We start from the raw sequence: 26,241 nt of genomic DNA on the forward strand, positions 1-26,241 counted from the left end.
GGATGTGTTCAAAGGTCAGATGAAAGTTGGAGGAAAAAGAAGAAATTCCCCTCTGTGACAGAAGCAAAAATTATGCAGGAACAATAAATGAAATTAAGATGAAAGTGCATAAGGTAGTTCTTCCTTACCAGTCACAGAACTTCAACCTTTTCTACAAAGAAGATGAAACCATTTGTATAAAATTTCATAAAAACATAAGAGTAGAAGAGGAAAAGAAAGTGCAAATTTAGGGGGCTGGAGATCTGAAGCTAGTCAGAAGGTATGACTCTTTCTGAAAAGTCTGCTAACACCAAAATGCAAATTAGCTCCAGAAAAGAAACAGCCCCGTTGCAAAAGACCTAAAGTAGAAAATTGATGGGACTATATTTAGTCCTCTTCCTTTCTTTCCTCTTTGATTCCTCTTTTCATCTTCCCAAACTAAAACTCTTTACTTATTAAACAATCTCCCACTCCCCCCTCCCCCCAGCCCCTAGTAACCACCATTCTATTTTCTGTCTCTATGAACTTGACTATTGTAAGTACCTCACATGAGTGGAATCATACAATATGGATCCTTTTGTGTCTGGCTTTTTTCACTTGTGTTTTCAAGATTCATCCATGTTGTAGTATACATCACAATTTTATTCCTTTTCAAGGTCAAACAATATATCAGTGTGCGTGTATGTATACAAACATAAACACACACACATTTTACTTATCCATTTATCCATCAGTGAACACTCAGGTTGCTGCCACCTTTTAGCTATTGTGAGTAATGCTGATAATAAACTCTGGTGTACAAATAACTCTTCAAGTCCCTGCTTTCAATTATTTTTGGTTTATACCTAGAAGTGGAATTGCTATGTCACATGGTAATTGTATATTTAATTTTTTAAAGGACCACCACACTGTTTTTACATTTCCACCAGCAGTGCAGGAGGGTTCCAATTATTACCATTCTGCACAACACTTGTTATTTTCTGGGGTTTTGTTTTGCTTTGTTTTCCTAATAGCCGTCCCAAAGCATAGTGTGGTATCTCACTGCAGTTTTGATTGGCATTTCCCTAATGATTAGTGATGCTGAACATCTTTTCATGTGCTTATTGTCCATTTGTATATCTTTGGAGAAATGTCTGTTCAAGTCCTTTGCCCATTTTTTATTTCAATTGTTTTGGCCAAGGACTTTCAAAGGGAGACACGAAGGAAGGCTTTCTATACCACGAGCTCTAGCTCCCTAGTCAAAATAATTAGCATTTATCCTCTAGATCTCTTAGAAAGCTAATCATGGAGAAGAGGACCTAGCCAGAGTGCAAATTCAGCAGAAGAGAAAAAATTTCTGTCTGGGAGAACAGAGATTCCTTCTTCATAAAGGACCTTCTACCTCATTTCAGCTGTAATTTTCAAGGTCTTTTTCTCTTCTGGCATATTTCCCTATATTTTAGTGATCACACTATTGGTAGCTTTGTTACTACTAATAGTAGCTATTTAATGTCATAACTGTTATTAAAAGCCATGCTGCTATTATTACTAATTAAGCACTATGCTTCATCTTACATGTGATATCTCATTTAAAATCAAGTTCCAGTCTTCAACCCTAGCAGTTTCATCTTGAATATTGTTAGAAAAGTCAAACATCTTCAAAATACATAAGATTTCATCCTCTAATCCTTAAATATTCCATTATTAAACTGTCAAAAAGCCTCAAAGTTAACCTTAAATAATGAACATTTTCTAAATTACACAATGATGAATCTGATCCTGAATCCACAAAGTCAAACATCTTTTCTATTTCAAAAACAGGGCATACATTTTATCTCAAACCAACAAAATTCGAGGATTTCTTTTCTGCTCTCTTTTGCTTTTTAAAGAACAACCATTTCACAAATATTTAGATGTTTAGCTCTAAAGTAATAAAACTGATTTTCTTTTTTTTAAACTCAACTAGAACATATGTATCCAAATGAGAGTCAGCTTTTTATCCCCTTGAAAAGTTACATGTTTCTTCAAAAGACGGTGACAATGCCAAAGACATTATTTAAACACTCTGGACACTGTCTTTAGAAACAAATGCTTTACAATCGCTATTTCACTTAATCTTGACAAAACCCAAAGAGTGAGTACTTTTATCACATCCATTTTACAAGTGAGTATACTGAGACTGTTAAGTAACTTGCCCACCACGCACTGCAGTAAACGGCAGAGCTAAGGTCAGGCGCAAGGTCTAGCTGACGCCAAAGCTCTGGCTCTTGTTTCACTAGTAAGTATTACAGTTTTAATAATAAAAAAGATGTAATTTGATGATCTCATAGTTTATTTACTTTTTAAAAACTATAAAATTTATGGAGGGGTTAATTAATTATTGGCACTAGAATGAGCTGAAATCTACCTAGGAAAATAGATATCTTACAATGGACGTTTTAAAATTAAAGTCTTGTTTTTCAACTCTATCATACCATTTCCTTTCAAGTTGGGCTCTTTGCCCAAAAGTACTCTAAAATTATTATTTTCTGGCAAAGAGCTCTAAAGGAAAAGCAGCTATTTTTCTCTTTCCTTCATCCTTGCAGTCTTTCATTTTTATTTTCTATGATTTTTTTTTACTTACCTTCAACTGGAAAGTAATATGATTCCTTTTAATTTCTTATAAAATAAACCTATACAAAGTTAAATGTTGTAACACTCCCAAGCCTTAAATACTTGTTACTGCATTCGCCTTCTTAATAACTAATTAAGACACAACTAAACAGAACTAAAAAAAGGAACAGAATCTTTAACTGATTAAAAATAAAAGAAGATACTTCTATATGAAACTTGCCAAGGTCTACCCATGTACCTGCCATATGGAAAAACTCGCATGGATCTGTGCCAAAAATATCACCTACACTTAAAAACTAGATTTACTCATATATTTTCTCCATTTATTCCCTTACACTTCAAATTTTGAAGATAAAATATGAGGATTTAGTCTCTATACACTCACGACTCCTCACTCCCATCCCTAAAAGAATACTAGAATTGCAATAATCCTAAATATTAACACGTTAACTTAAAGTGTAACTATGTTGATAAAATTGTAATTTCAAGGAAAGGAAACTAACAATATTAGCATCTGTATCATTCAATGAGGTCTATACTCTTGACTTCTGCAATAGGCTTTCATGAATAGGGATAGGGGGCTGTGGAGACAGTGGCTGTTTGCACAGATGAATGCTATTTTGATTGACTTCTCAAAGCACAGAAACAGTACACATAAAAAAACTTCTCAGTATTTCTCTGTGATTCTTTGTAAACAAATTATGGGGAAAAGACTGAGAAAAAGTTCATGATTTTTGTGCTTTGTAAAAATAATTCTTATCTTTTTAAACTATTTTTACCTGTTTGGTTTTGGTTTTTTAGAAATGAAAATAAAATGTTAAAATCCCAGCAGTATCTAGTAAGAAAAAAGAGACTGATCATTATAAGAATTTAAAGGTAAACTTATATACATATATACATACATACATATATATATATATATAAAGATTGACCATTATAAGATAAATAGCCTAAATACTTCACTAATAGAAATTAAAAATAAACAACTATAAATGCAATGTTACTGTATTTCTACAGGTATAAATACCTTCCGGAACTCTAATTTGCTTTGGTAATACCATGAGTCCTCAAAATCTAAGTAGTATTCCAAAATGACGGGAATTTTTTTTAACTTGGGAATTTTATAGGCTTTTTAGGGTAAAATCTTGTTCTTTTTTGATGCAAAAAAAAAATTGCTTATTTTCATATTAAATTTTAGAAACATAAGAAAGTTTGTAAAAAATAATGTTTCTCTCCTTCATTGCACAATAATGTTCTTCTTAGTCAAAAGATGATTTCAAGATGTACTATGAGCTCAGAAGAGAAAAAGACCTCTGGTAAGCAAAAACTGATACAAAGAGCATGTACTTTGGGAAAAGGAAAGCTACTGTCAGGTCAGATAATTATTTCTAAGATAAGCAGCAATTCATAGAAGGATATTGCAACGAGAAATGACAGAAAACAGTAAAAGACTAGGGTTAGGGGGAAAAAAACTACAGTCAGCAACAAAGCTTCAAACACACTAAAAGTGCACACTTGACTGCTTCTATTAAGTAAAACTATGAACAGTTCTATGAACTGTATCTGTGACTGTTTCTATGAACTAATATTCATAAAAAATATTAAGTAATTAAGAAAGCAAGATCAGTCTCAGAAGACTGGGTCAAGCGTCTTTGTTTTGGAATGATTTCCATTAAAACTGGTTGTTTTACAAGTGTTTTTAAATGTTTTAGAAGTATAACATATAAAGTGGTTTACTTCATTTAATTAGAAAAATCCTTTATATGGTATACTATACTTCCCAATGGTGCTAAATACATTTAAAATTTTCACCATATCACTAATTTGGCAGGCTCTTTTACATCACATGAATATTAATCAAAGCTGACTAGTCTAATACTGAGAGTCTGTATAAAAGGAGGGGGGAATTCTATCTTCTTATCATTGGTCTGGTACTTGAATTCTCTTCTATTAGAAAAAAGAGGGGGGAAATGTAAATATAGAAAAGAATCAAGCATACAGAAAATCTCAATCTACAAGAAAAAAATTCATAAAAATACTTTCTTCTCAAGAGTTAATTAGTACCTATATTTTTAATTTCCACAGGAATTTCATTGACTTCTACTGCTTAATTTGTAATTATAATTCTTAGAATTATATGAACTATGAATTTTATTCAAAGCAATCATTTCTCTCTAACCTCTATGATCCAAATTTCAATGATTATTAAAAATATTTGAATATATGACCATTGGAAAATGGTTACTTGCTATTTTTTTGCAAAAATGAGGCTAATTCACATATCGACTTACAGGTGCAACCTAATGTCTTTTAATACCATAATTACAAAACTATTTCTGAAGTTATGTGACAAAATGACAAATGTAAATTACCAACTATGTCACTGAGACAAATACCTCATTTTATTCAAAACCACAATAAAACTTAACAAGAAGAGCTAATATCAAAGTAAAAAGGTATAACATATGGTATTTAACATAACATAAGGTATTTAATATCTGGATTGCTTTATTTTGCAATTTATCATGCTGTAGTCAGTGAGGGTTAAATTTATAAAGCAGTGTGAAGATGCCCTTGAATTTTCTTTGTACACAGATATATTTTTATGTATGCAAGACAAGGCAGGATAAAAGTTCTACCTTAAAAAATAAGGCCTGAAATCCAATCTAGTGGTGTCATTTGTCTTGAAATCTTTTATTTTCTGTATCTTTTTCATTTAAGAAAAGGAGAAACTGGGTCACCTGAAATATTCAGCAGTGAGAAAGAAGTGAGACTCTATATTAGGATAATAGTAAAGGTAACCAGAGTTAAGATAAGGAAAACATGGAGATAAAAGCCCTCTAAATAGTCTCTACCACAGAATTTGTGTATACATGCCCAATTTCTGACTCAAACTTAGAAACAAATTTATGTGGTGATATTATTCAGGGAAAGAAACTCAAAACTCCAAGTGCCATCACATTTTCTGATAGAATATCCCATAGTTTGAAAAAATGAGTCAGTTTTCCTCCTATGAATGAATAAAATGCTATTTAAAGATAACATTAGTGCCCAGTTAGAACCTTGAAATAAAGACTAAAAGATAGTAGGATTTTTCGCTAAAACAAAGTAGGGCTTCTTGGAGAAAAAGCTGATTCTGGAGCTAGGACAGGAAATGGACAAGATGAGCCCTGACGATCTTATCACAGGAGACAGCAAGGCAGCTAGCAAAGATCACTGGAGTTGTGTTGGCTCCTAAGACTCCCACTGACCAAAGACAGGACACTTTGAGCTTCAGCAACAGTATTTCCAAATTAAAATCCATCAAATATGTTTAAGTCCATCAGTTCATAATGGCATTAAAAAAAAAATGGTCCCCTTTGGAAGAAAATAGGAAACTGACTCATTATCATGAAAATGGGTAAGTAAGGGAAAAGAATCAAGCATTTATTCTGTCTTTCCTTCATGAACTATACCTCTGGGTAACCAAAGAGATGTTTTATAAAAACAATCCAACTAATAAATGAAAACAAAATGATGTATTTAGAATTCACCAATTTGCAACACCCAATGAATTAACAGAAATAAGCACTAACCATTAACTGTGGCTAACAACACAAAAAAAGAGAGACAGCTGGCCACTAAGTAACCAGTATGATCTTGCCCATAGCGAAAGGATCCAACTTCAGTCTGATCCATTCTCTGGATCCACTGCCCATATGCAAGAAATATGGAAGACAAAGGAACATGATGAACTGCTCCAAGTGAGCAATCAGCAAAATTGAGGCTGTGGGAAGCTGTGGGAAATAGGATGAGTTCTTCAACAAGAAAAGGGATGGAGGACTAAACTAAAGATTTAAAGTTTATTAAAAATGATACTTTAATCAGCAAGACTAACCTAGAGTGTCTAGTAATGCACATTTAGGTTATTACTATAAAAGTCAGGATAATGGTTTCTTATGGGGAAAGGTGGGTGTGATTAGGATGGAGCACTTAGAGGGCCTACTAGGGAGGATGGCAATGTTCTATCTGATTGGTGATTACAAAGCTGTCTGCCTTACAGTACTTTATCAAGACGTACATTTGTTTTTCACTGATGTTGTATTTTGCAATAAAAGATTTTCTTCTAACAGCAGGTTACAAGGACACCAGAATATTTCAAGACCTAACAAAGGCTTGGTTTTTTTTCCCATTCTCTAGTCTAATGCAGTGAAAACAAGAGGTTAAAAAAGAAGTCAGTGGCCATCATTTCCTCCCTACCTGCTTTCTCTTCTGGGGGAACCACATAACAACACATTTTGGGCCAAAGTGATTCACCTTCTTAAGTTTGGAATTCTAAGAATCTACAGATACCCAAACCCGTTCCTCTCCCAATCTTACCCCATCCCCCAAGTTGCTCCAACCCAAAACCGAGGAGCTAGAACTGATTCTTTCTTCCTCATTCCTCACATCTAGTCTCTTGGTATGTCCTTCATTTCTAACTCCAAAATACAACTTAAATTTGTCCACTTCTCTATATCTCCACTGACTCTACCACATCTAACCATGAACTATTAAAATAGCCTCCTAACTTTGTTTCCCTGCTTTTAATCTTAACCCTCTACAATCTACTCAACCCAAAGCAACCAGAATGATCCTGTAAAACCATAAACTGTTTAAAATTCTGCTTAAAACAATGCAACGTACTCTGACTTAATCCAAATTCCTTTCATGACCTGAATCATTGAATCCCTGCCCATCTCTCTGACCTCATCTCCAATTACTTTCTCCCATTCCACAACCCAGCCACAGTGGCCTCATTTCAAGTCCTCTCACACACTAAAAATTTTCCCACCTCCAGGTCTTCTTATAGCCTTTACTTCTACCTGGAATGCTTTCTGGCTACTCAAACAGATAACCTCTTAACCTCATGTTGCAGCTTAAGCATTATCTTTTCAGAGAAGCTTCCTCCAATTGCCCTACTAAGTAGGTTCCACCATTTTTCTCTATCAATACATACTAACTTCTGTCTTTCACAGCTCAAGCTCCAACTAGAGTATATGTTCTATGAGGGCAAAGATCTCATATGTTTCATTCAACAGTGTTCCCAGCATTGACATTTGAAAGACAGTTAACTATTAATTCTAAATATCTGAATAAGAAGCAAAATGAATGAACTCAAGGCTGACAGTAAATTTCTGCTATGAGCAATGATCGGTGAGTAAAGAAAGTCAATTTTTAGAAAGAAACAGGAGAATGCGGCAACTCAGAAGAGACAGGAGAGAAAGAATGGCTACAGAGAGATAGTCAAGGAAATTAGCTGCCCACGATCTTTCATTTACGTTTTCCTGAAATATAAAAAACTTCACCAAAACTACAAAAATAATTTTAACCTGCATTCCTTTCTAATTATAGGACTCTAGGTCTCATGATTTCAGAAAACCAAAAATCCTAAAAATGAAAAGATAATCCAGACAAGGAATAATATTCTGTGTTTTGAATACAGAAACTACCTCATCCTTGGAATTATACATTCTCAACAACTGCCCCAGTTTTATAAGTGCATGTGTGTCTGTATCAAGATACTAATATTTACATCAAAAATTTACATCTGAAAAAATTTACTCAATTTACCTCTTTAGTAAGATGTCTGCTATCACAGTAACAATTCTCTGTAATTCTCATTTTGCTAGAAAATCATTTTTAAAGGCATATCCATTGATGTACTTTTAGGAAGTTCAAGGTAATCTGCAACTTAATATTCAAGGCATGTAAACAATGAATTTATTTTTACTATTCATACATGTCTGTTTATATGTGTTACTTTCATTTATTCAATTTGAGACTCCCTGTGGACAAAACGGTCAAAAGAAGACATTTCAAATATAAAATTTTTGTTTTAAAAGCTAAAAGCTTCTTGAAATTAGAATAATCCTAACATATGAGGAAATTCAAATAAAATTACAATAAAAAGGAAGCTTGGGACAAATAAAATTAAGTTTCCATAGACAATATAAATGTTCTCTTTCGAAGCAAATTCTGAAGACCTCTGGTAGTTATAGAGGGTGGAGCTGGTAGGGAGTCAGAAATTTAGGTTATCATAATTATAGTTGAGTATTTCCAGTGTATGGGGTCATTCTACACCAGAAGGCAAATGAGCTCTTGCCTGATAGCAACCCTTATGTTTTACATTTTCCTTTGTAAACTTTTTCAGACATTACAGATAATCATTTTGAATTTTTCCATACTTTAATTGGGACATACGTAAAGTGTTCAAAATATAGTAACTTTTAAATGATAGTTTCCTCTTTCCCTTTCACCTCTTTCCCTTTTAGGTTCTTAAAGAATATCTCTAGTATATGTACAGGTTATTATAATTACACCACTCTGGATTCCTTTGGCAATGCCATCATCAAGCTTTTAATAACAGGATGGAGTTAGAAATGAAATCAGTTTCCTGACTGTCTTTACTACATACAACAATGTTTTTTTCAAACTGCAATCACAACCTATTAACAGGTCAAGAAAATAATTTGTTGGATCATGACCAGCAGTTTTTCACTGAAATAGAACACATAAAACAGAAAAATACCAGAAAATATTGCACATTTCATAAAGCTTCTGTTTTAGTTTTATATATTTGGGTCTGTACTGGGTCTCATCATCAATATACATATATTTTTTTTTTGAGAGCCAATATACAATAGCTTGAAGTGACAGTACCTCTAATTCAACTAACTTCTTTGAAACCAGGAAAATTAAATTCTAAGCACTTCCCCCCCCCCTTACAATCTAAACAAGAAGTGCTCAATTTAAAGTTTTTATTATTAAAGCTTTAATGATACACATTCCTGGAATGGGAATTTAAATTACATCAGGAAAACAAATTTCAATCTAGATGTGTGCAAAAGATGTTTACCTTTTCTTTATATTTCTAACAAAATTTTCAGCCCCTTAAAGTACAGTAGATAAATTAATCATTGCCTAGAGTTGACTAAAGACTGAGTTTATCTATTGTCTTAATGTGTAACTAAAGTTGGCTCACCAGGAACTGCTCCAGATTTTGTCACACTTCCTCTCTCTAAGAAGGACAAGTCAACTGACTATTTCCATCTACAGGGCCTAAATCAACTCTAATGGAGTTGGTATAACCCCAAATTAACCAAGAAAAGCCAAAGGAACATATGTTTTAGGGACCAAGTCATTAATGCAAAGAGATGTTCCTGTCTACTCAATTCTTTTCCCCTTAGACTATTTAGAACACCTCTTTCTCTTGCTTCCCTCTAAAGTTGGGAGCTTCCTCCCAAGACCTCCTCCTGAGGCTACTGACTTTATTTTTTAAGAGTGCTTAGAGTTTAACTTCTCAAAAACAACTCCCCACTTTAAGAGAATCTCCCTGTAATAAGCACACAAGAATTCCACTAACACTCTAGGGATGCATAAATTAGGGATACAGACATAAAATGAAGTCCACCTCTCTCTCATAGCAATGTCTCATGGTTTTCCTAATACTCAACTATCTATTTATCTGCTTTTCTTCCACTCAACTCAATTCCTGAGAGTTGAGAGTTCTCTGCTGTCCATCTTCATTCCTAATTTCTGCCCTAAGGGCTACGGATGCTAATGCCAATGTGCTGAAGAAAATATGAGTACTTTCTACTTTACCATTCTATATCTTCATCCTTTACCTTTGCATTTTCATTCCATAACAATTTATCATCTGGCTGATAATCCATTCATTCAAAGCAAAACTTTCCCTTATAATTGTTTTCTTACCTTCATTTTTCATTTATGTGAATGCACTTTGTAACATTAACATTCTGACTTCAATCTTCAACTTTACTTCCTCCAAACTACCTTTTCACACTATAAGAAAATAAAATTTACCACAGAATTCAACTTTGCTTAAATCAAAGAACTCTCCTTACGAGCTTGAAAGTAAGTTTCAATAACTTACTCTTATTATTATCTTCCCAGTGTTTTTCACTGTTCCACACCAATTTTCCTCCAAATATAGCTTGATCGACAAATTTTTAATTTTGAACAATTAATCTCATAATCTAACTGAGGAACAAGGCCTTTCTGGTAAAGTATATCTCACCAGCAATGACTTTCCATCCTCTCTCTTTGAGAAGTACTGTATATAACTACTTACCCTCCAGCAACCAGAGTTCTCATTGCTGTCTATCGTAGAGACTCATCTCCTTTTCTATGAATGTTCCACTTTTGAAGAGCCATATTTTGGCCATTTCCCTTTCTACCTATCAAAACTTACCTATTCTGTGGTCATTTTTTACTTAGCTAGAGGTTTCCGTACAAAAAAATTCTGATAAACTCGACCTACGAAATGCTAATAATTAGTAACCATTTCATAGATTTCCCTTCCCAGAAGAATTTCATTTTAATAAGGACTTATGTAAACCACTGTGACAGACCTGTTAAGAAAATCGGGAAATCTAAAAGCCTTTATGGTACATACCTCTAGTCAGTGACATGGGCAACCACATCTATTACCTATGTTTAACACAAGCCTTGTTGGGAAGACCAAATCCATAATGTGAGAGAGAAAGAGGGGACTTACAGATCTTCTAGTCACGATTCTTAGATATGGCTGCACAGTGGAATCTCCAGTTCCCAGAGAAGAATGATACCCAAAGAAGCAAATTTCAAAGTCAGTACAAAGTTAGGCCTAACACCCAGACCTAATACAATATCAGATATACATGAACATGCTAAAAGCATAAAAACACATATGAGAATGACAAATACCCAACTCAGGACAGTAACAGCCTTTTGGGGGATGGGGAGGGGATACAATTTAGAACAGACATACTTAGGGGGCTTCAAGTGTACTCCTAATATTTTATTTCTAAAGCTAGGCAGTGATACACAAGTATGTATTAAATTAGTCCCCATTATCTTTTGGATGTCTAAAATTTTGTGATTAAAAAAGAACAATATACATGGCATGTAGTCAAGTGGATATCATATTAAGAATATAGAGATTTATTATCTTAGGATAGATAGACCTGGAAAGAATAAAAAAATACAAGTTCTTAGCAAAAAAAATAACACACTTTTCTAGAGGAAAAGCATGAACAAAGGCAAAGCTGGGAGTACCCACAGCCTATAACCTAAATAAAGAACAGAAAAACTTCAGAAAAGACTGATTTTGGAGAATAGTAACAGAAGGCTGAAATTAAGTGATGGGAGCCTTGGGTACAAAACTGACAAGTGTGCACCGATCCCAGTCACCAAAAAAAGGAGTAGCATGAATGAAGTGCTATTTAATCAAAATAAACCAGAAGCCATGTGCAGAATGAACTAAAGCAAATATGGATCATTATGAGGTTCTGTAGGACAGCAAAAAGGGAATAAAAGGAGACAAGGCACTGGGAACCAGGTTCTGGTTCCCTGCCCTACTCCAGAGCCCTTCTGCTGCTAAAATTTTTTAAAATCACTGGACTACAGTACTGTAAATCAAGTGTGAAGGTCATAAACCCCTGGCATAGGGTAGTAGTACTGGAAATTAAACAGGGGAAAAAAATGAATCCACATACTTTTTTGATGCAAAATTTGTTAGGATCTAGTGACCAACTATACGGGATAATGAAAGAGTGGATATACATGAAAAAATCAAAAATATTAACTTAGCAGCAGCTGATGGCCATACAGACTAGAACATCAGCAACATATATGTGATGATGTAAAAATGTCTGAACCCTATGGAAGTCCTACTCAAGACAGAAAAGCAAGTGGGCATTCTTACAGGGATTAAGAAGTAAACAAACAAACAAAAAAAGAAATAATAAGCAAAGGGGACCAGAAAATTGTAGAAAGAGATGACCACCACACCACGGAATGGTAAGAAAGCAGCGAGTTTCAAAAAGAGGCAACACTGTTCACATTGAGAGGGTCCATAGCCTCTGCAGCCAATCACACCAGGAATTCTGGCACCTTCTCCACTTGACCAAGCTATTTAACCTCTCTAAGCTTCATTTAATAAGAAAAACATAAACTAACAACTAATATTATTGAACATATTATAGAGTACTGACCTCATTTACATATGACCTCATTTACTCCTCACAATACATTTTACAGATAAAGAAATTAAATTTAGAACTAGCATAGGAAATTGCAGAACGTGGATTCCTATTTCTCAAGAAAAAAAATAAAGGAATGCATATATAAAGTTCCTGGAAAACAGTATGACCTCAGAAATGGTAGCTATATTTCATTATTTAAAGGAAATGATTAATAGGGACAATACAAAAACTATCAGTTATGCCTCTCATAGCTTTCCACGGAGCAAACTCTCTTAGTGTCCTCATTTACAAAATTACAGGATTAATACCTATAATCCAACCTACTCAATAGGGTTGCTGTAAGGATTAAATGACATTATGAAAATGAAAACGCTATGAAAAAAATTGAGATATTCAAATATATGGGATTGTCAAATATCTTTTGCTCTTTAGTAATGCCTTCCTAGATTAATATGTCTCTCTGAAGAGAGCTATGACTACTTTGAAAAAAGTACGTCACCACGAAATGGTGATGCATGCCATCTACACATGGCCCTAAACCCTCTAATGTACCTTCAAGGGCAGGTGTTCTCTTATATCTATAATGAAATTCTGATAACTTAAAGTAGCGCTAATCAGGCGGAGAGCTTCTACTTCAATTCAGAGTTGTTCAAATTTGCCTCATGGTGCTAGCTCAGAGGTGCTCCTACACTACTACCAAAATAAAAAAAGGGAAAAAAAAGGTGCCAGTTTTCTTCAATAGTACTAAAACTGGGTGACCAATCAATACTAAATTCAGATACTTTACTAAATGCCAGGAAAGAGTCTATGATGGGCTCTATCTGTTAACGGGTCTCCTTTGGAAGCCCCTTCACAACCTCCCTTTTTCACCTGAACAGATGGTTTCCGGGCTTCAAGGTTAATCACCCAATTCACAATAGCTCACAAGGTTCCTACCTTTTTAATTATTTCATGTTCATGAATACATCATCTTTCAGCTAGAGATCTCCAGGTGTCAAAACACACAAACTCTTTAATCTTTGCTCTACACTATTGGGGAGAGAGATTAGTAGTAGCCTTATTTTATAAACTAAAAATGAAAGACTGAATTAAATATTTTATCCAACATCAGTTAGTGGATTGATTCATTCTTGGGGAATAAATGCACATTATGAACAAATCAATGGATAACCTTGATTTTAGCTTCCTAAGATCATTTCAAATATTAGTTCAAATGTATCTACTGTGTACTATTACACTTCCAGTACATCGAATATTGGACATAAACTAACCCTAAATACCAAAGCATCACTATTTTTACATGCTAAAAGAAAAAAAAACTATATGGGGGAGGGGTTCTAATTTAAGATTCCTGTTTTGCACTCATAAATACTTTTGAACTTGAGAATGAGGAACACCTGTCAGAGCAGCATATCCACAAGTTTTATAGACTGTGTAACTATTAATATTTAATTCCTTACACTGTAAACAAACCCGCCTTCCCAAAAAATTTAAAAAGGCAATATTATGAAAAACATTTGACATGAAAGCCTACATGGCGTGAGAAGTCCAATCATTTCCTAGTTTTATGTCTCCCTGGCTGCACGAATTTGCCACTAGAGAAAACTCGACCCGCCCCAGGAGTCCAGGGGCATGGAGCCGGCGGTGGCCACTGACTTTCCACGCGCGCCAGGCCAGGCTGGGCCGGCCGCGGGCAAGCAAGCGTCCTCCTCCCCTCGAGCCCCTCGCCCCGAGGACAGGAGCGGCTGGGGCACTCGGACCTGCCTCCCCACCCCCGAGGCGACCGGCCCGGGGTCCCGCAGTCAGGGAGGGTGTCACGGTCCCGCCGGGCCTAGCTGCCCCCGCCCCGCGGCCGCCGCCTCCCACCTTCTGCCCGCTCCCCGCGTACGTTACCTCTTGGGGGCCGGCGGCTGCTCCATGGCGTCCGGGGGCTGAAGAAGGGACCTGGTGAGCAGCGAAGGCCGGAGGGAGGAAAGAGGCCGGCCACCGGCCAGCGGAGCCCGGGAACCACAGAGGAAACTCCAGGAACTCGGAACAACTTTCCCGTAACTCCGCGGCGGATCTCCCTCCCGCCCCGGAGTGCGACTCCTCCCGGCCCGCCCCGCCCCTCGGCCGCCGGCCGCTGTCCTGGGAGGATGGGCGGAGCCAGGCGCCGAGGAGGGTGGGCGGGGCCAGGGGGGCCGAGGAGGGTGGGCGGAGTCGGTGGCGGAGGGCGGGGCCGGCCTTAGCTCAGGGAAGGGGTAAAAAGGAGAGACTGGGAAGAGCGAGAGGGCGAGGCCTGTTTAGGACCCAGAGCTTCTGTTTTGGTCAGGGGTATGTTCCTTTGAGCTGGTGCATCTTTGCCCCAATTCCGATTTGATTCATTTCTCTGGGTTTCCCAAGGATACACCCCAAACATCTTGTACAGCCCTTTAAAGTAATACTAACTGCCTACGCTTCACTAACTGCCTACGCTTCACTCTCTAGTTCTGTTTATAATTATTGGTTATATTCCCCCCACACACACCAGTCACTTGACATTTGTAGCCACAGTACTAGGAATACGTCTGGAAATTCTTGTTTGATTTGGATTGTGGACAAGCTCCTCACTACATTTTACAATAATTATGTCTAATTACAAAGAAAATAATTACTGCAGTGAGCGCTCTCAGTGCACCAGATTCAGTGCACAATGGTCTTGCCAGCTGTTCAATTGGGTAACCTGGCAAACTAGACAAATTATGGTGCATAGAAAAGTACTTGAGAAAAGTTTGTTTCTTTCCCTCTTGACACCCTTTCCTCCCAGCCTGTTCCCAAAGCCCTTACTTCATTGTAATCTGACCTCTTAATGCATCTCTACTGTACGTATACCATTAACCTTAAATTTTGTCTATGGACATCTTTCTTATGACCATAAACGGCTACTATGTAATGATTTTGCTTTTGACAGAAATTGTCAATATGTGTCATATAATGAATTTTCGGAGACTAAAACAAAGAATATAAAGAGAATGTTGAATAAAGGAGCTTTATGAACATTAATCCAAATTAAACTTGTCTTTTAATAGTTATTCCTCTTTTTGTATAATTTTAAACTTCACATGTAATAAACTTACATGATTTATTTTCAAACCATTATATCCTCTAAATTTAGTTATTTTAAATGTGTGAAGACCATTTATTGTTGAAACCTAAAGCCAAATTCTGTGAACAAGGGAGATTATTATAGAATTTTATGTTTATTTGCATTTATTAAAGACCCACAGTCTAATAGTTCAGAAGTAACAGGACAACAAAAAACTAAGGCACTAAATTGTTAAGCGAGGAAGAAACTTTGAAATTATTTCATTATATCTCTCACTCTCATCATCCTCACTTCTATGCCCTCCCTATTCCCATACTCCTATATTTTATTAGAAAAATCTCTTTCAAAAAATGTCATTGCATCCTTTTTAAAAAATTGTCACATTTTAAAATGGACTCAAATTGCTATACTTTAAGATGGTCTCTTAATTATGTAACCAACTTTAATCTCCAGTCAAACCCCTAACACCACCACCCACTCCCTCTGACATTTTTGTGAAAGAGCTGCTTCTTATATGCACACTGTGCTGGCTTTTACATAGTGGTTATCACACTGTGTTGAAGTTCTATTTATTTGACGGACATCCCAACCCAACCGTGAGTCTATTGAAAACTGAACTATGTCTTTATTCTCTCTCTCTCTCTCTCTCCCTCCCTCTCTCTCTCTCTCTCTCTCTCTCTCTCTCTCTCTCTCTCTCTCTCTCTCTCTCTCTCATGTGCATAGCAAGTACGTTATACATAGTAAGGGAACTGGATTTCATAACTTCCTTTTGCTCCCCCAGATTCACTCTTCATGCTTCTCCATCTGCTTTCTGCCCTGGGGGCTAACCTGTATGGCTGATATCATTGAGCTCCCAGCCCTCTGATTTCTGGTTGGGTCTCACATAGGGACACCCAACTGAGGGAGAAAGGAGTGTAAAATCAGGCTATTTATTCCCCTGGTTCCCTTCTTGTGAGGTCGCCTAGTGCCAAACTCTCCTTTCTTCTCCTTGTCTCTTTGGGCCTAGGGACAGTGACTACTCTGCTTTTCCTGGGATTCTTCTTCTTTTCCCTTTGTCCCCCTAGACCTCAACTCTCCTCAAATGACCCTACAATCAAAAAGATTAACTATTGGAACCCTGACTAAGACACACATAAAGGTTTGTGGGAGGAGGAGGAATAATATCAGAAAAATCTCTGAGGTTTCCCCTCAATTTGAAAGGGAGAGAGCTAACAATTATTATTGTATGACTCCAATAATATCAGACACATGTAAGTAGCCTACATTGACTCATTAGGTATTTTTCTTCCACTTTACAGGTGAAAAAACTGAGGTTCAGAAAGTTGAAGGGAGTTACCCTAGGCCAAACAGAAAATCTACGTTCTAACCCAGGCCTTTAGAACTGCAAAGCCAAGCCTTATTCTACTGTAAGTCTGTTAATAAATGTGTACTGAGAATTTTGTATGCCAAGTACTGTTCTAGGTACTGGAGATTCAGCAGTAAAGAAAACAGACAAATAGTAAATATTCATGCCCTCCCGTGGTTTACATTCTGTAATATATAAGAGAAATAAGCTATTAATCAATAATGTTAGGTACTGAAAACCGGTGAGGGAGAAAAATAAAATGTGAAAAGGAAATATAAAGTGGAAGGTATGAAATTTAGATAGGGTGGCTAGCAAAGGCCATAATGAAAGGGCAATTAAGGAATTTGAGGAGAGAGCCATGCCCATGGCTATAGGAAGAGAACTGTGAGGCCAAGGGAACAGTAACTACTAAGGACTGACTCCAGTGTGCCTGGTGTGTTATCTATTAGTGAATAAAAGGAATTGTTTTTCTCCTGAATTACTCAAAAAAAGGTCTCAAGTCTCCTAAGTTACCCATCCCAGGGCTGGTCACCAGCTTCTCACAGAGGTGTCTCATGTTAACCTGCCTGCCATTGCCGCATGTAACACAGGCTCTCTTCTGCACTCCGTGGACATTGCCATCCCTTGCAACAACAAGGGAGCTCACTCACCGGGTCTGAGGTGATGGATGCTAGCCTGGGAAGTTCTGCACATGCGTGGCATCATCTCGCATGAACACCTGTGGGAGGTCATGCCTGATCTCTACTTCTGCAGAGATCCTGAAGAGATTGAAGAAGAAAAGCAGGCCGATGTTGAAAAGGCTGTGACCAAGGAGGAATGAACTGCTCCAGTTTCTGAGTTCACTGCTGCTCATCCTGAAGTCACAGGCTGGTCCAAAGGTGTTCAGGTGCCCCTTATGCCTATTCAACAGTTTCCTACAGAAAATCGGAGTACTCAGCCTGCCACTGAAGACTGATCTGCAGCCCCCACTGCTGAGGCCAATGAATGAGTAGGAACAACCACCAAGTGGTCTTAAACTATTTTTCAACAAACTCTTACACAAAATGAAATAAGGTTGACAAAAAATAAACAATTTCTAAAAGTTAAAAAAAGAGGAAGGAAAACCACAATTTGGTTCCATCGCATCCTATTATAGTATAGTTCTTTCTACTCTTTCATTGTCCCCTTCCCCATCCCTTTACTGTACATAAAGTAACTGATGTATGTGCATAAGCATTTGCACTTTTTTAACTAAATGGCAATGGTATGCTTTTATCGACATCAAATGGATATGGGATAGGGAAAAATACTGGTTCTGTGAAAATACCCCCTTTCTCCATTAGTATCATGCTCTTTTGGCTCTTATCTTTATATTCTAGCAAGTTATTTTGCTCTTGCTGTTTAACCAAAAAAAAAAGAAAGAAAGAAAGAAAGAAAGAAGGGAAAAGAAAAAAAAAGAAAGAAAATCACAAAAATCCTTGCATACCTCGTTTAAGTGGAGAATTTTAATGTTTTCATTTATCATTATAAAACCAAAGACAATTTTATAACTTTTTTGTACATAGCTGTTACATGTATGGCAATCTATCTTTAAGTAGGGATAAATTATTCTAAAAGAAATGAATCCTAAATAGTTTTTCCTTCAAGTCAAACATCTTGTTGCTTAAAACAAAACAAACAAAAAAAAAGGAAAATATAGACTATACATAAGAGTAAAATGAGGACTCAAGCTTGTACGTAATAAAATATTAATAAGTTGTGTCGTTTAGAAAGTGCTGTAGTTCAAATTAATATGTGCTGGAGCTCAGCTAAACAAAAATGCCTTCCATTTTACAAAATCCGAACTCCTTATACATCAGTTATAAGTAGAAAAACAGTTTCTGTTTTATACAAAGATAAGTTTCAGAATAAGCTGAAGATCTCTCAAAACACTGCAATGACTGGTTAAGATACTCAGATATAGAACCAAAGGGGGAAAAAATCAATACTGAGAACCTGGTAAACTCGACCAGTTAAAACTTTTCCATGGCTCACCTTTAGTTACATTAATATAAGTAACTTAAGCTCTGTAAACTAATCAATGCTGTGCTTTCATAATTTATCTTTTTGTATTTCTGGGGTTTTTTTAATTTCTTTTTATTTCTGGCCTATGGTCTCTAAATAATTTCTAATTCGTCTTGACTAAATTAAGCAGAAAGAAAACTTGTTTACTTCTAGGCCAGGAAACTTAAGGAAATAAGAATACCCCTAGACAGATCTATAGTGGGAACAGCATTAGCACTGCTGAGACCTAGGGCAACAGGGCAAAAAAGTGGAAGGCATATAATTAATAGATAGATTGGAGCTGGAATAAAATTAAGCCACCCTTAAACCAGTTTTAGCCTGAGATAAGTTCAAATCTAACTCAAATCCAACTCCAAAAAGCTTACAAAGATGTAGATTTTCACTAATGGTTTCATGAAAGTGGTGTACTGACACAGCACAACTTTCTAAAAACCTTCTTTACCCATCTTTCTCCCTTAAGGTATTTTTTCTATCTTTATTGAAATATAATGGACAATTAATTGCTTGTATTTACATTGTACAATTAAATGGTATTTTTTCCTCTTACAGTTGCCATACAATAATATACCAGTTTCAGTTATATAGCATAATGATCAGAGATCCACATAACTCACAAAGTAATCACCCCACTAAATCTAGTACCCTTTCTTCCCCTTACATATTTATTACATTATTGACCATCCTCCCAAAGCTACACTCTGCATCTCTATGTCTATTCTGCAACTATCCAACTGTATCTCTTAATCCCTTTGACATTTTTTATCCCCCAACCCCACTCCCATCTAGTATTCCTCTAAATATTCTCTATGTCTATGAGTTTATTTCCACTTTGATGTTGTTGTTGATTTTATTCTTTAGATTCCACATGTACGTGAAATCATGTGATATTTGTCTTTTTCTACCCAACCCATTTCATTCAGCACAATATCCTCTAGATCCATCAAGGCAATATCTTTTTCCATCCCCTTCCTTTTAGTCTGTGTGTGTCTTTTAATCTGAAGTGAGTCTCCTGTAGGCAGCATATGTAAGGGTACTATTCTCTTATCCATTCAGACACTTTATCTTTTGGTTGGAGCACTTAATTCTTTTTTTTTTTTTTTTTTGAGGTACTTGTTGACAGGAATCTAATTATTACCATTCTTTATTCGTGGTTTTGATACATGTGTTTTACTTTTAAAGAAGTCCCTCCTACGCCTTCTGTAATACTGGCTTGGTGGTGATAAACTCTGTTAGCTTATTTTTGTCTGGGAAGCTCTTTATTTGTCTTTCAACTCTAAATGATAGCTTTGCTGGATAAAGTATTCTTGGTTGCAGATAAAGTATTCTAGGTCTTCCTCCTGTCAAATATTTTGTGCCAAGCCCTTCTGTCTTGCATAGTTTCTTTTGAAAAATCAGCTGCCAGTCTTATGGGTGCCCCCTTAGAGGTAACTAACTGCTTTGCTCTTGCTGCTTTTAATATTCTCTCTTTGTATTTAACCTTAGGCATTTTAATTATGATGTGTCTTGGTATGGGCCTCTTTGAGTTCCTGGTTTTGAAGACTCCCTGAGCTTCCTGGGGTTGTATGTCTACTTCCTTCACTAGCTTAGGGAAGTTTTCCATCATTATTTCTTCAAATAGCTCTTCAACGTCTTGTTTTTTTTTTCTGGTACCCCTATGACACAGATGTTTTTACCTTTAAAAGTGTCCCATAAGCTCATTAAATTATTATTACAGTCTTGGCTTTTTTTTTTCTTGCCATTCTGACTGAGTGTCCTTGGTTTTCACATCCTCTATATAGGTCATTTGATCCTCTTCTTTGTTCACTCTGTTTCTTCCATTTAATATACTTCTCATCTCAGGTAATGTGTTCGTCATTTCTAACTAGTTCCCTTGAATAATTTCCATTTCCATTTTTTATGTTTTTTTATCTCTTTGTTGAAGTTCTCACTGAATTCATCTACACTTCCCAAAAGTTCATTGAGCATCTTTATAACCAAAGTTTTAAACTCCGCATCTTAAGTTAGATTGCTTTACTCTATTATATCTGGATCTCTGTGCTGTTCTCTTATATGGTTTCTGCTTCTTTGTCTTTCCCATTTTGGCTGCCTTTCCATGTCTGTTTCTATGTACTAAGCAAAGCTCCTAAGTCTCCCAGTCTTATTAGTGCAGCTTTGTGTTGTAGATGTCCAGTGGCACAGTCTTGAGAGTGGTTTGGCCACAGGCCAAAGGTAGCCCCAGCCTGTGCCACTCTGGGGCCACCTGTTAAGTAAGATTCAGCAAGTAATCCACAGCTGCTATGCTTATAGTTGCCTCAAAAGGCCACACGAGAAACTGAGGCTAGCTGCTACCAGTATGAGTTTAAGCAATGCTCTGCAAGAGGCACCTGACTAAGCGAGGACACACCTGAAAGTGGGTCGGGTGGGGCCACAAGTTGGAGAAAGCGGAGTTTCAGGGAATCCTTTGCGCGGAGTGACCTCTGTAATCCAGTTTGATGACGTCTCTATGGTGGTGCTGCCACCTCTGCACCCTGGGAGTGGGAAGAGCTCAACAGAGGAACAATGGATACCTCCGGCACTTCTGTATACAGCGAATCTCACCTAGGTCCTCACACAACAATGTCTCCCTGTAAGTCCCGGTGCCTCTTGCGTGAAGCCAAACGGACCCTGGTGCGCAGAGCGAGCAGGTTCATCACCATGAAAATTTGCTCGCAGACACGACCCCTTTAAGAGGCGTCTGCCACTGCCACAGCCTCCGTCTCAGCCCCTCGAGACCGGGCAGCCTTGCATCTTCTGCCATTGCAGGATACTTTCTTGGATTTCTGCTTATTTGCAGCTTGTTCATCTAGATCCCAGTGCATTTTTTCTTGCTACTGCTCCTTGTTTCCATCACAACTTTGATTTGATCACCAGAAAGATGAACGGAGTCTCTATCATCTATGCCATTTTTCCCCCTAAACTGAATTTTTTAAAATGTGAATCAAAACTAAGAACATTGAAAACATACATAAACATAATTTATTACTTTCCGTTTGTATGATAAATTGCTGTATAACAAATTATCCCAAAACTTATCATCTTAAAATAACACATATATTATCTCACAGTTTCTATAAAATAGGAATCGGGACCCTCAAGTCCAGCATCTCTGAATGGCTATAGTCAAGATGTTGACCACAGCCACATTCACCTCCAGGTTTAATTTGTAAATTTAGTGTAATCCCAATTTTTGAAAACTCTCAAAGGGATTTTTTATGGAATTTAATGAACCATCAACTTCAAATAGAAGAGAAAATACGTGAAAACAGCCCATGTGTTTTTTTTTTAAAGAACAATGAAGAGAAACTTACCCTACCAAGAGTAAAAACATATGATAAAACTGTGGTAATTAAAACAGTGAGGTATTAACTCAGAAACAGATAAATTAATGTATATATAATGAATTCCAAGCCCAGACAGAATCATTTTTATGTGGAAATGTTGTTTATGATAAAGTGACATTTTACATCGTAGAAGAATGAACCACTAAATAAATTGTACTGGGACAACTGACTAATAAATAATAAACAAATAAATAACATAATATTTCTGTTTATATGCCCCCATTTTAGTCTTCTTTATACTGCAAGCAATCGAAGACCTAGCCCAAACTGCCTTACACAACAAAGGGCTCATTTAACTGCAAGACCCAGAGATAGAGGAGACTACAGGATGGCTTTGATTTAGTGGCTCAATACTGACATGAAAGACACTAAAGGGTTTATTTGTTTTCTTTTTCTTTTTCTTTTTCTTTTCCTGCCTCTGAGGTCTGACTTCTACAATGTCAGCTTCATCCTATGGCTGAATAGCTGCCGAAGTTCTAAGCTTTAAATTTGTACACCAAATTGCCCAAAAAGAGATAAAGCACTATCTTTCAGGAGAAACTGCCTCTCCTAGAGTGCTCCCATAACCACCCTTCTTATCATTGGCTCAAGCTTTCAGCTTGGCCGTTCCCCAGCAACGATGATTGGGTTACACCTGAATAAATTGTAAGTGTGGATGAGAATTCCTTGTTTGGTCTAAAATAGCAAGGCCCTCTCTCTGAGAGCTAGGGATGGTGTCAATTTCCACAATGACAACACCGAACGAAAGAAATATCTATTACACGAAAGAGAAAAGAAACAGCCTCAATGTCTGCTATAATGATATATTAGAATAAATTCCAAATGAGTTAAAGAATCAAATGGTTAAAAACAGACAAACAGAATACTCTATATTCAAGGAAGTAGAGCGGGAACACCCCACATCTTAAGCATGAAAATGGGAGAAAAAGTAGAGCAGGAATGCCCCACACCTTAAGTATGAAAATGGGGGGAAAATGCTCTATACTCAAGGAAGTAGAGCAGGAACGCCCCACGCCTTAAGTAGAGAAACATGATCTGAGCTAGGTGACCAAGGTCAACATCAAAAGTGATATCTGTTGAATGTACCCTTGATATGATGTGATGAGAAGGATACATTACCTCTGTGGCCTGCCTCCTCAAAACACAAAACCTTGATCTCATTATAAGGAAAATATAAGACAAATCCCAGTTGAAGGATATTCCACAAAACACCTAACCAGTATTCCTCAAAACTGTCAAGAAAACCATCAAAAACAAAGCCTAAGAAACTGTCGCATAACTGACAAGGCTAAAGAAACATAAGGGCTAAATATAAGGTATTCAAAATACAATGGGAGTCCTGGTACAGTTAGAAACTTAAGGAAATATGAATAAAGTATAGGCAGGCTTCGGTTAATGATATCAATAAACAAATAGGTAAAACATCTAAACTGACAAAATCACAGAAGAAATTCAAATGATTAGTAAACATGAAAAAATTCTCAACTTCACCAATAATCAGGAAAATGCAGATAAAGCAACAACAATGTTTTTAAGTTGTCAGTTTGAAAAAAGGAAGACAGCCATAGAGCATATGAGAGCAACTTTTGTTTATCAATATTAAAAGTGTAAAATTAAAACGTGTAGTTTCTAGCTTTGCTCAGTGGCAGTATCATAGCCAATGAGGTTTATCCAAGGTGCCATTATTGCTAATTGAAAACTAAAACATGTGCAGTTTCTTAGACTTCAGGAAGCCCATGAAAGACAATCTGTAAACTGTGCTGTAAAGCTTAATACAGAACTTAGTGAGGTAGAATGAAATAATTTCTACCTTTGTTTAGGAGTTTTTGGGGTTGGTGGCACCTAAAGGCTTGTTCTAAAATGAGGCAATATGTAAGTAAAGCTGAAATCAGATGGAAATGTTTATAAATTCCAAATGTCTTCGGACTCTAGGAAATTCAGTGAAGTAGTAAAATAGAAAGAGAATTATATTTCTATACCCTTGAAAGTATCCAGGAAGACACTAAATGGCCTTAAGACTAGGCATATTTTTAAACTTATGTTAAATTTCTAATCTTTCCTTAAAAATCAAATAATGATAATTAGTAACTAGTTAATATTTATTCTAAGTTTAAGGAGTGGTTATTTTAATAAAAATATATATATATAGTTGTGCAAAAGTTTAGGCTATAAGTAAGCCTTCATTGTCCACATCTAGAGAAAGCCTAGCTTTTGGCATACAGCCGTGGCCCAGTTCCACCATTTACCTGGGGTACCAAAGCCTAGGCATGGTGCGTAGGAGGAAATAAATAGCCTCGTATGTTTTAGCTTATAAAGTCATGGCAAGCATCAAATATGGATAGGATTAATTTAAATTTTCTGCACAAATATAAGAATATAGTTATGCCCCTTCAAGTTTCAAAAGACAATATTAATATTACTAAAACAAAATGCTAATGTCTTATGACAGGAATTCACTAACCCATGTAATTATATAGATTCAGATTATAAACAGATTTAAGAAGGGTTTGATTACTGTTGTCATCATAGTTATCTCTAGTATTATCACAGACCATGGATCTATCACAAGCTCTTTTACATTAAGGAGAAGAAAATTCCAAATATGTCGAAAGTGTCATAATGGAGAATAATCACTTTTCCCTCATTTTACTCTTGAAGACTTCTCCGTCATCAGTGTCATCATTCTTAGCACCAGTATCATCATTGTTAACACTTACTGAACACTCTCTCTGTGCTAATGGCTTTATATTAATTTTCTTAGTTTTAAATATCAGAGTTTTTTAAAAACGAAAATAACTCTGAATGTTATTACCCTTTATACAGTAACGGCAATTATAAAGCAAGATTTTTTGAGAATAGAATACAGAACATAAACCCTGAGAGTTAAAGGGAAAGTGACATGAAAGGTGGAAAACAAAAACTAATTTTTCTTTCTTCACAATTTTGCTTAAGATGAGAACTATATATATGCATAATACTAGGATGAACCCAAGACGTTTGTTATATTACATTTTTAATTGGCTCCTTTTTATAAATGCCTCAAGGATAGTTAGTCATCAGAGAGCTCATTGAATACAATTTCTAACAAGTGCAGAACACTTTGCTAAGTGCTATGAATAATATTTTTTAATTAGAAAAGTATAGTCTTTGGTTAAGAAAAATGAGAGAGGTAGCTCCATAGTGTAGTGGTTAGCACGTCTGCTTTACACGCAAAAAGTCCTAGTTTCGTACCCCAGGTGGGGCCATGGCCAGACCCCAGCTGCACGCCCCACCCTCAGGGATTCAGCTCTCAAATGGAAACAGCAATGTCCATAGGTCAGGGGTGGAAGAGGGGAGAATTAAAGAGAAGGAAAAAAAAATGGGAAATATAGAAAGTGAAAAGATAGGTAAGAGAAAGAAGCATCAACAAGTATATATTTAAAACACAATTATTTTTAAACACTTTTATTAAACTTCTAATTAAATCTTGTGATTTTCAAGTATCATTTTATCATAAGCATTTTCATGTTACTAAACAGTCTTTGTAATCTTCCTTGCAATTGCTGTACAGAGCTTTTTAATAATTTACTTGTTCTATTTTTAAAATTTAGGTTGTATCCAGTTTTTAACTATTATGTTTAATGTTATAGTGCATATATTTGTCACAATTTTATTTTGTGTTAGAATTATTTTCTGGGACAATGTTAATCAACAAAATTAATGGGACAAGAAGCATAAGCAGTTTAAGGCTTTTCATATATTACTATCAGAAATCACTTTCTGAAAGATATTCTTATGTACTGATTTGGAAATATAAATTATTAAAGACTTTTTGGAGGGTTGTTTTATAGTACCTTTTGAAATAAAAATGCA

General features: G+C 36.2%; 1 protein-coding gene and 1 non-coding gene across 7 annotated transcripts in view; one reads left to right on the plus strand and one right to left on the minus strand.

The window, feature by feature from the left end:
- The window catches only part of STK3 (serine/threonine kinase 3), a 275,174-nt gene extending 260,492 nt beyond the window's left edge, over positions 1–14,682 (minus strand). For 2 of the 6 annotated variants that reach the window (XM_016157839.2, XM_036232890.1), the window contains exon 1: positions 14,472–14,681. In XM_016157839.2, coding sequence (XP_016013325.1) covers positions 14,472–14,497 — 26 coding nt within the window. In that variant the 5' untranslated portion in view covers positions 14,498–14,681. Of the gene's footprint in view, positions 1–10,305; positions 10,396–14,471 lie in introns of all 6 variants that reach the window. The other 4 variants (XM_036232893.1, XM_036232892.1, XM_016157837.2 and 1 more) reach the window with 4 other exon arrangements.
- Positions 14,683–24,020: 9,338 nt separating this feature from the next.
- Positions 24,021–24,167, plus strand: LOC118612060. Its single transcript, XR_004954771.1, has one exon. It is a non-coding gene; the product is annotated as a U4 spliceosomal RNA (small nuclear RNA).
- Positions 24,168–26,241: the final 2,074 nt, after the last annotated feature.

This window comes from Rousettus aegyptiacus, unplaced genomic scaffold, assembly GCF_014176215.1.
Source record: "Rousettus aegyptiacus isolate mRouAeg1 unplaced genomic scaffold, mRouAeg1.p scaffold_m13_p_15, whole genome shotgun sequence".
NCBI classification, from domain to species: domain Eukaryota; kingdom Metazoa; phylum Chordata; class Mammalia; order Chiroptera; family Pteropodidae; genus Rousettus; species Rousettus aegyptiacus.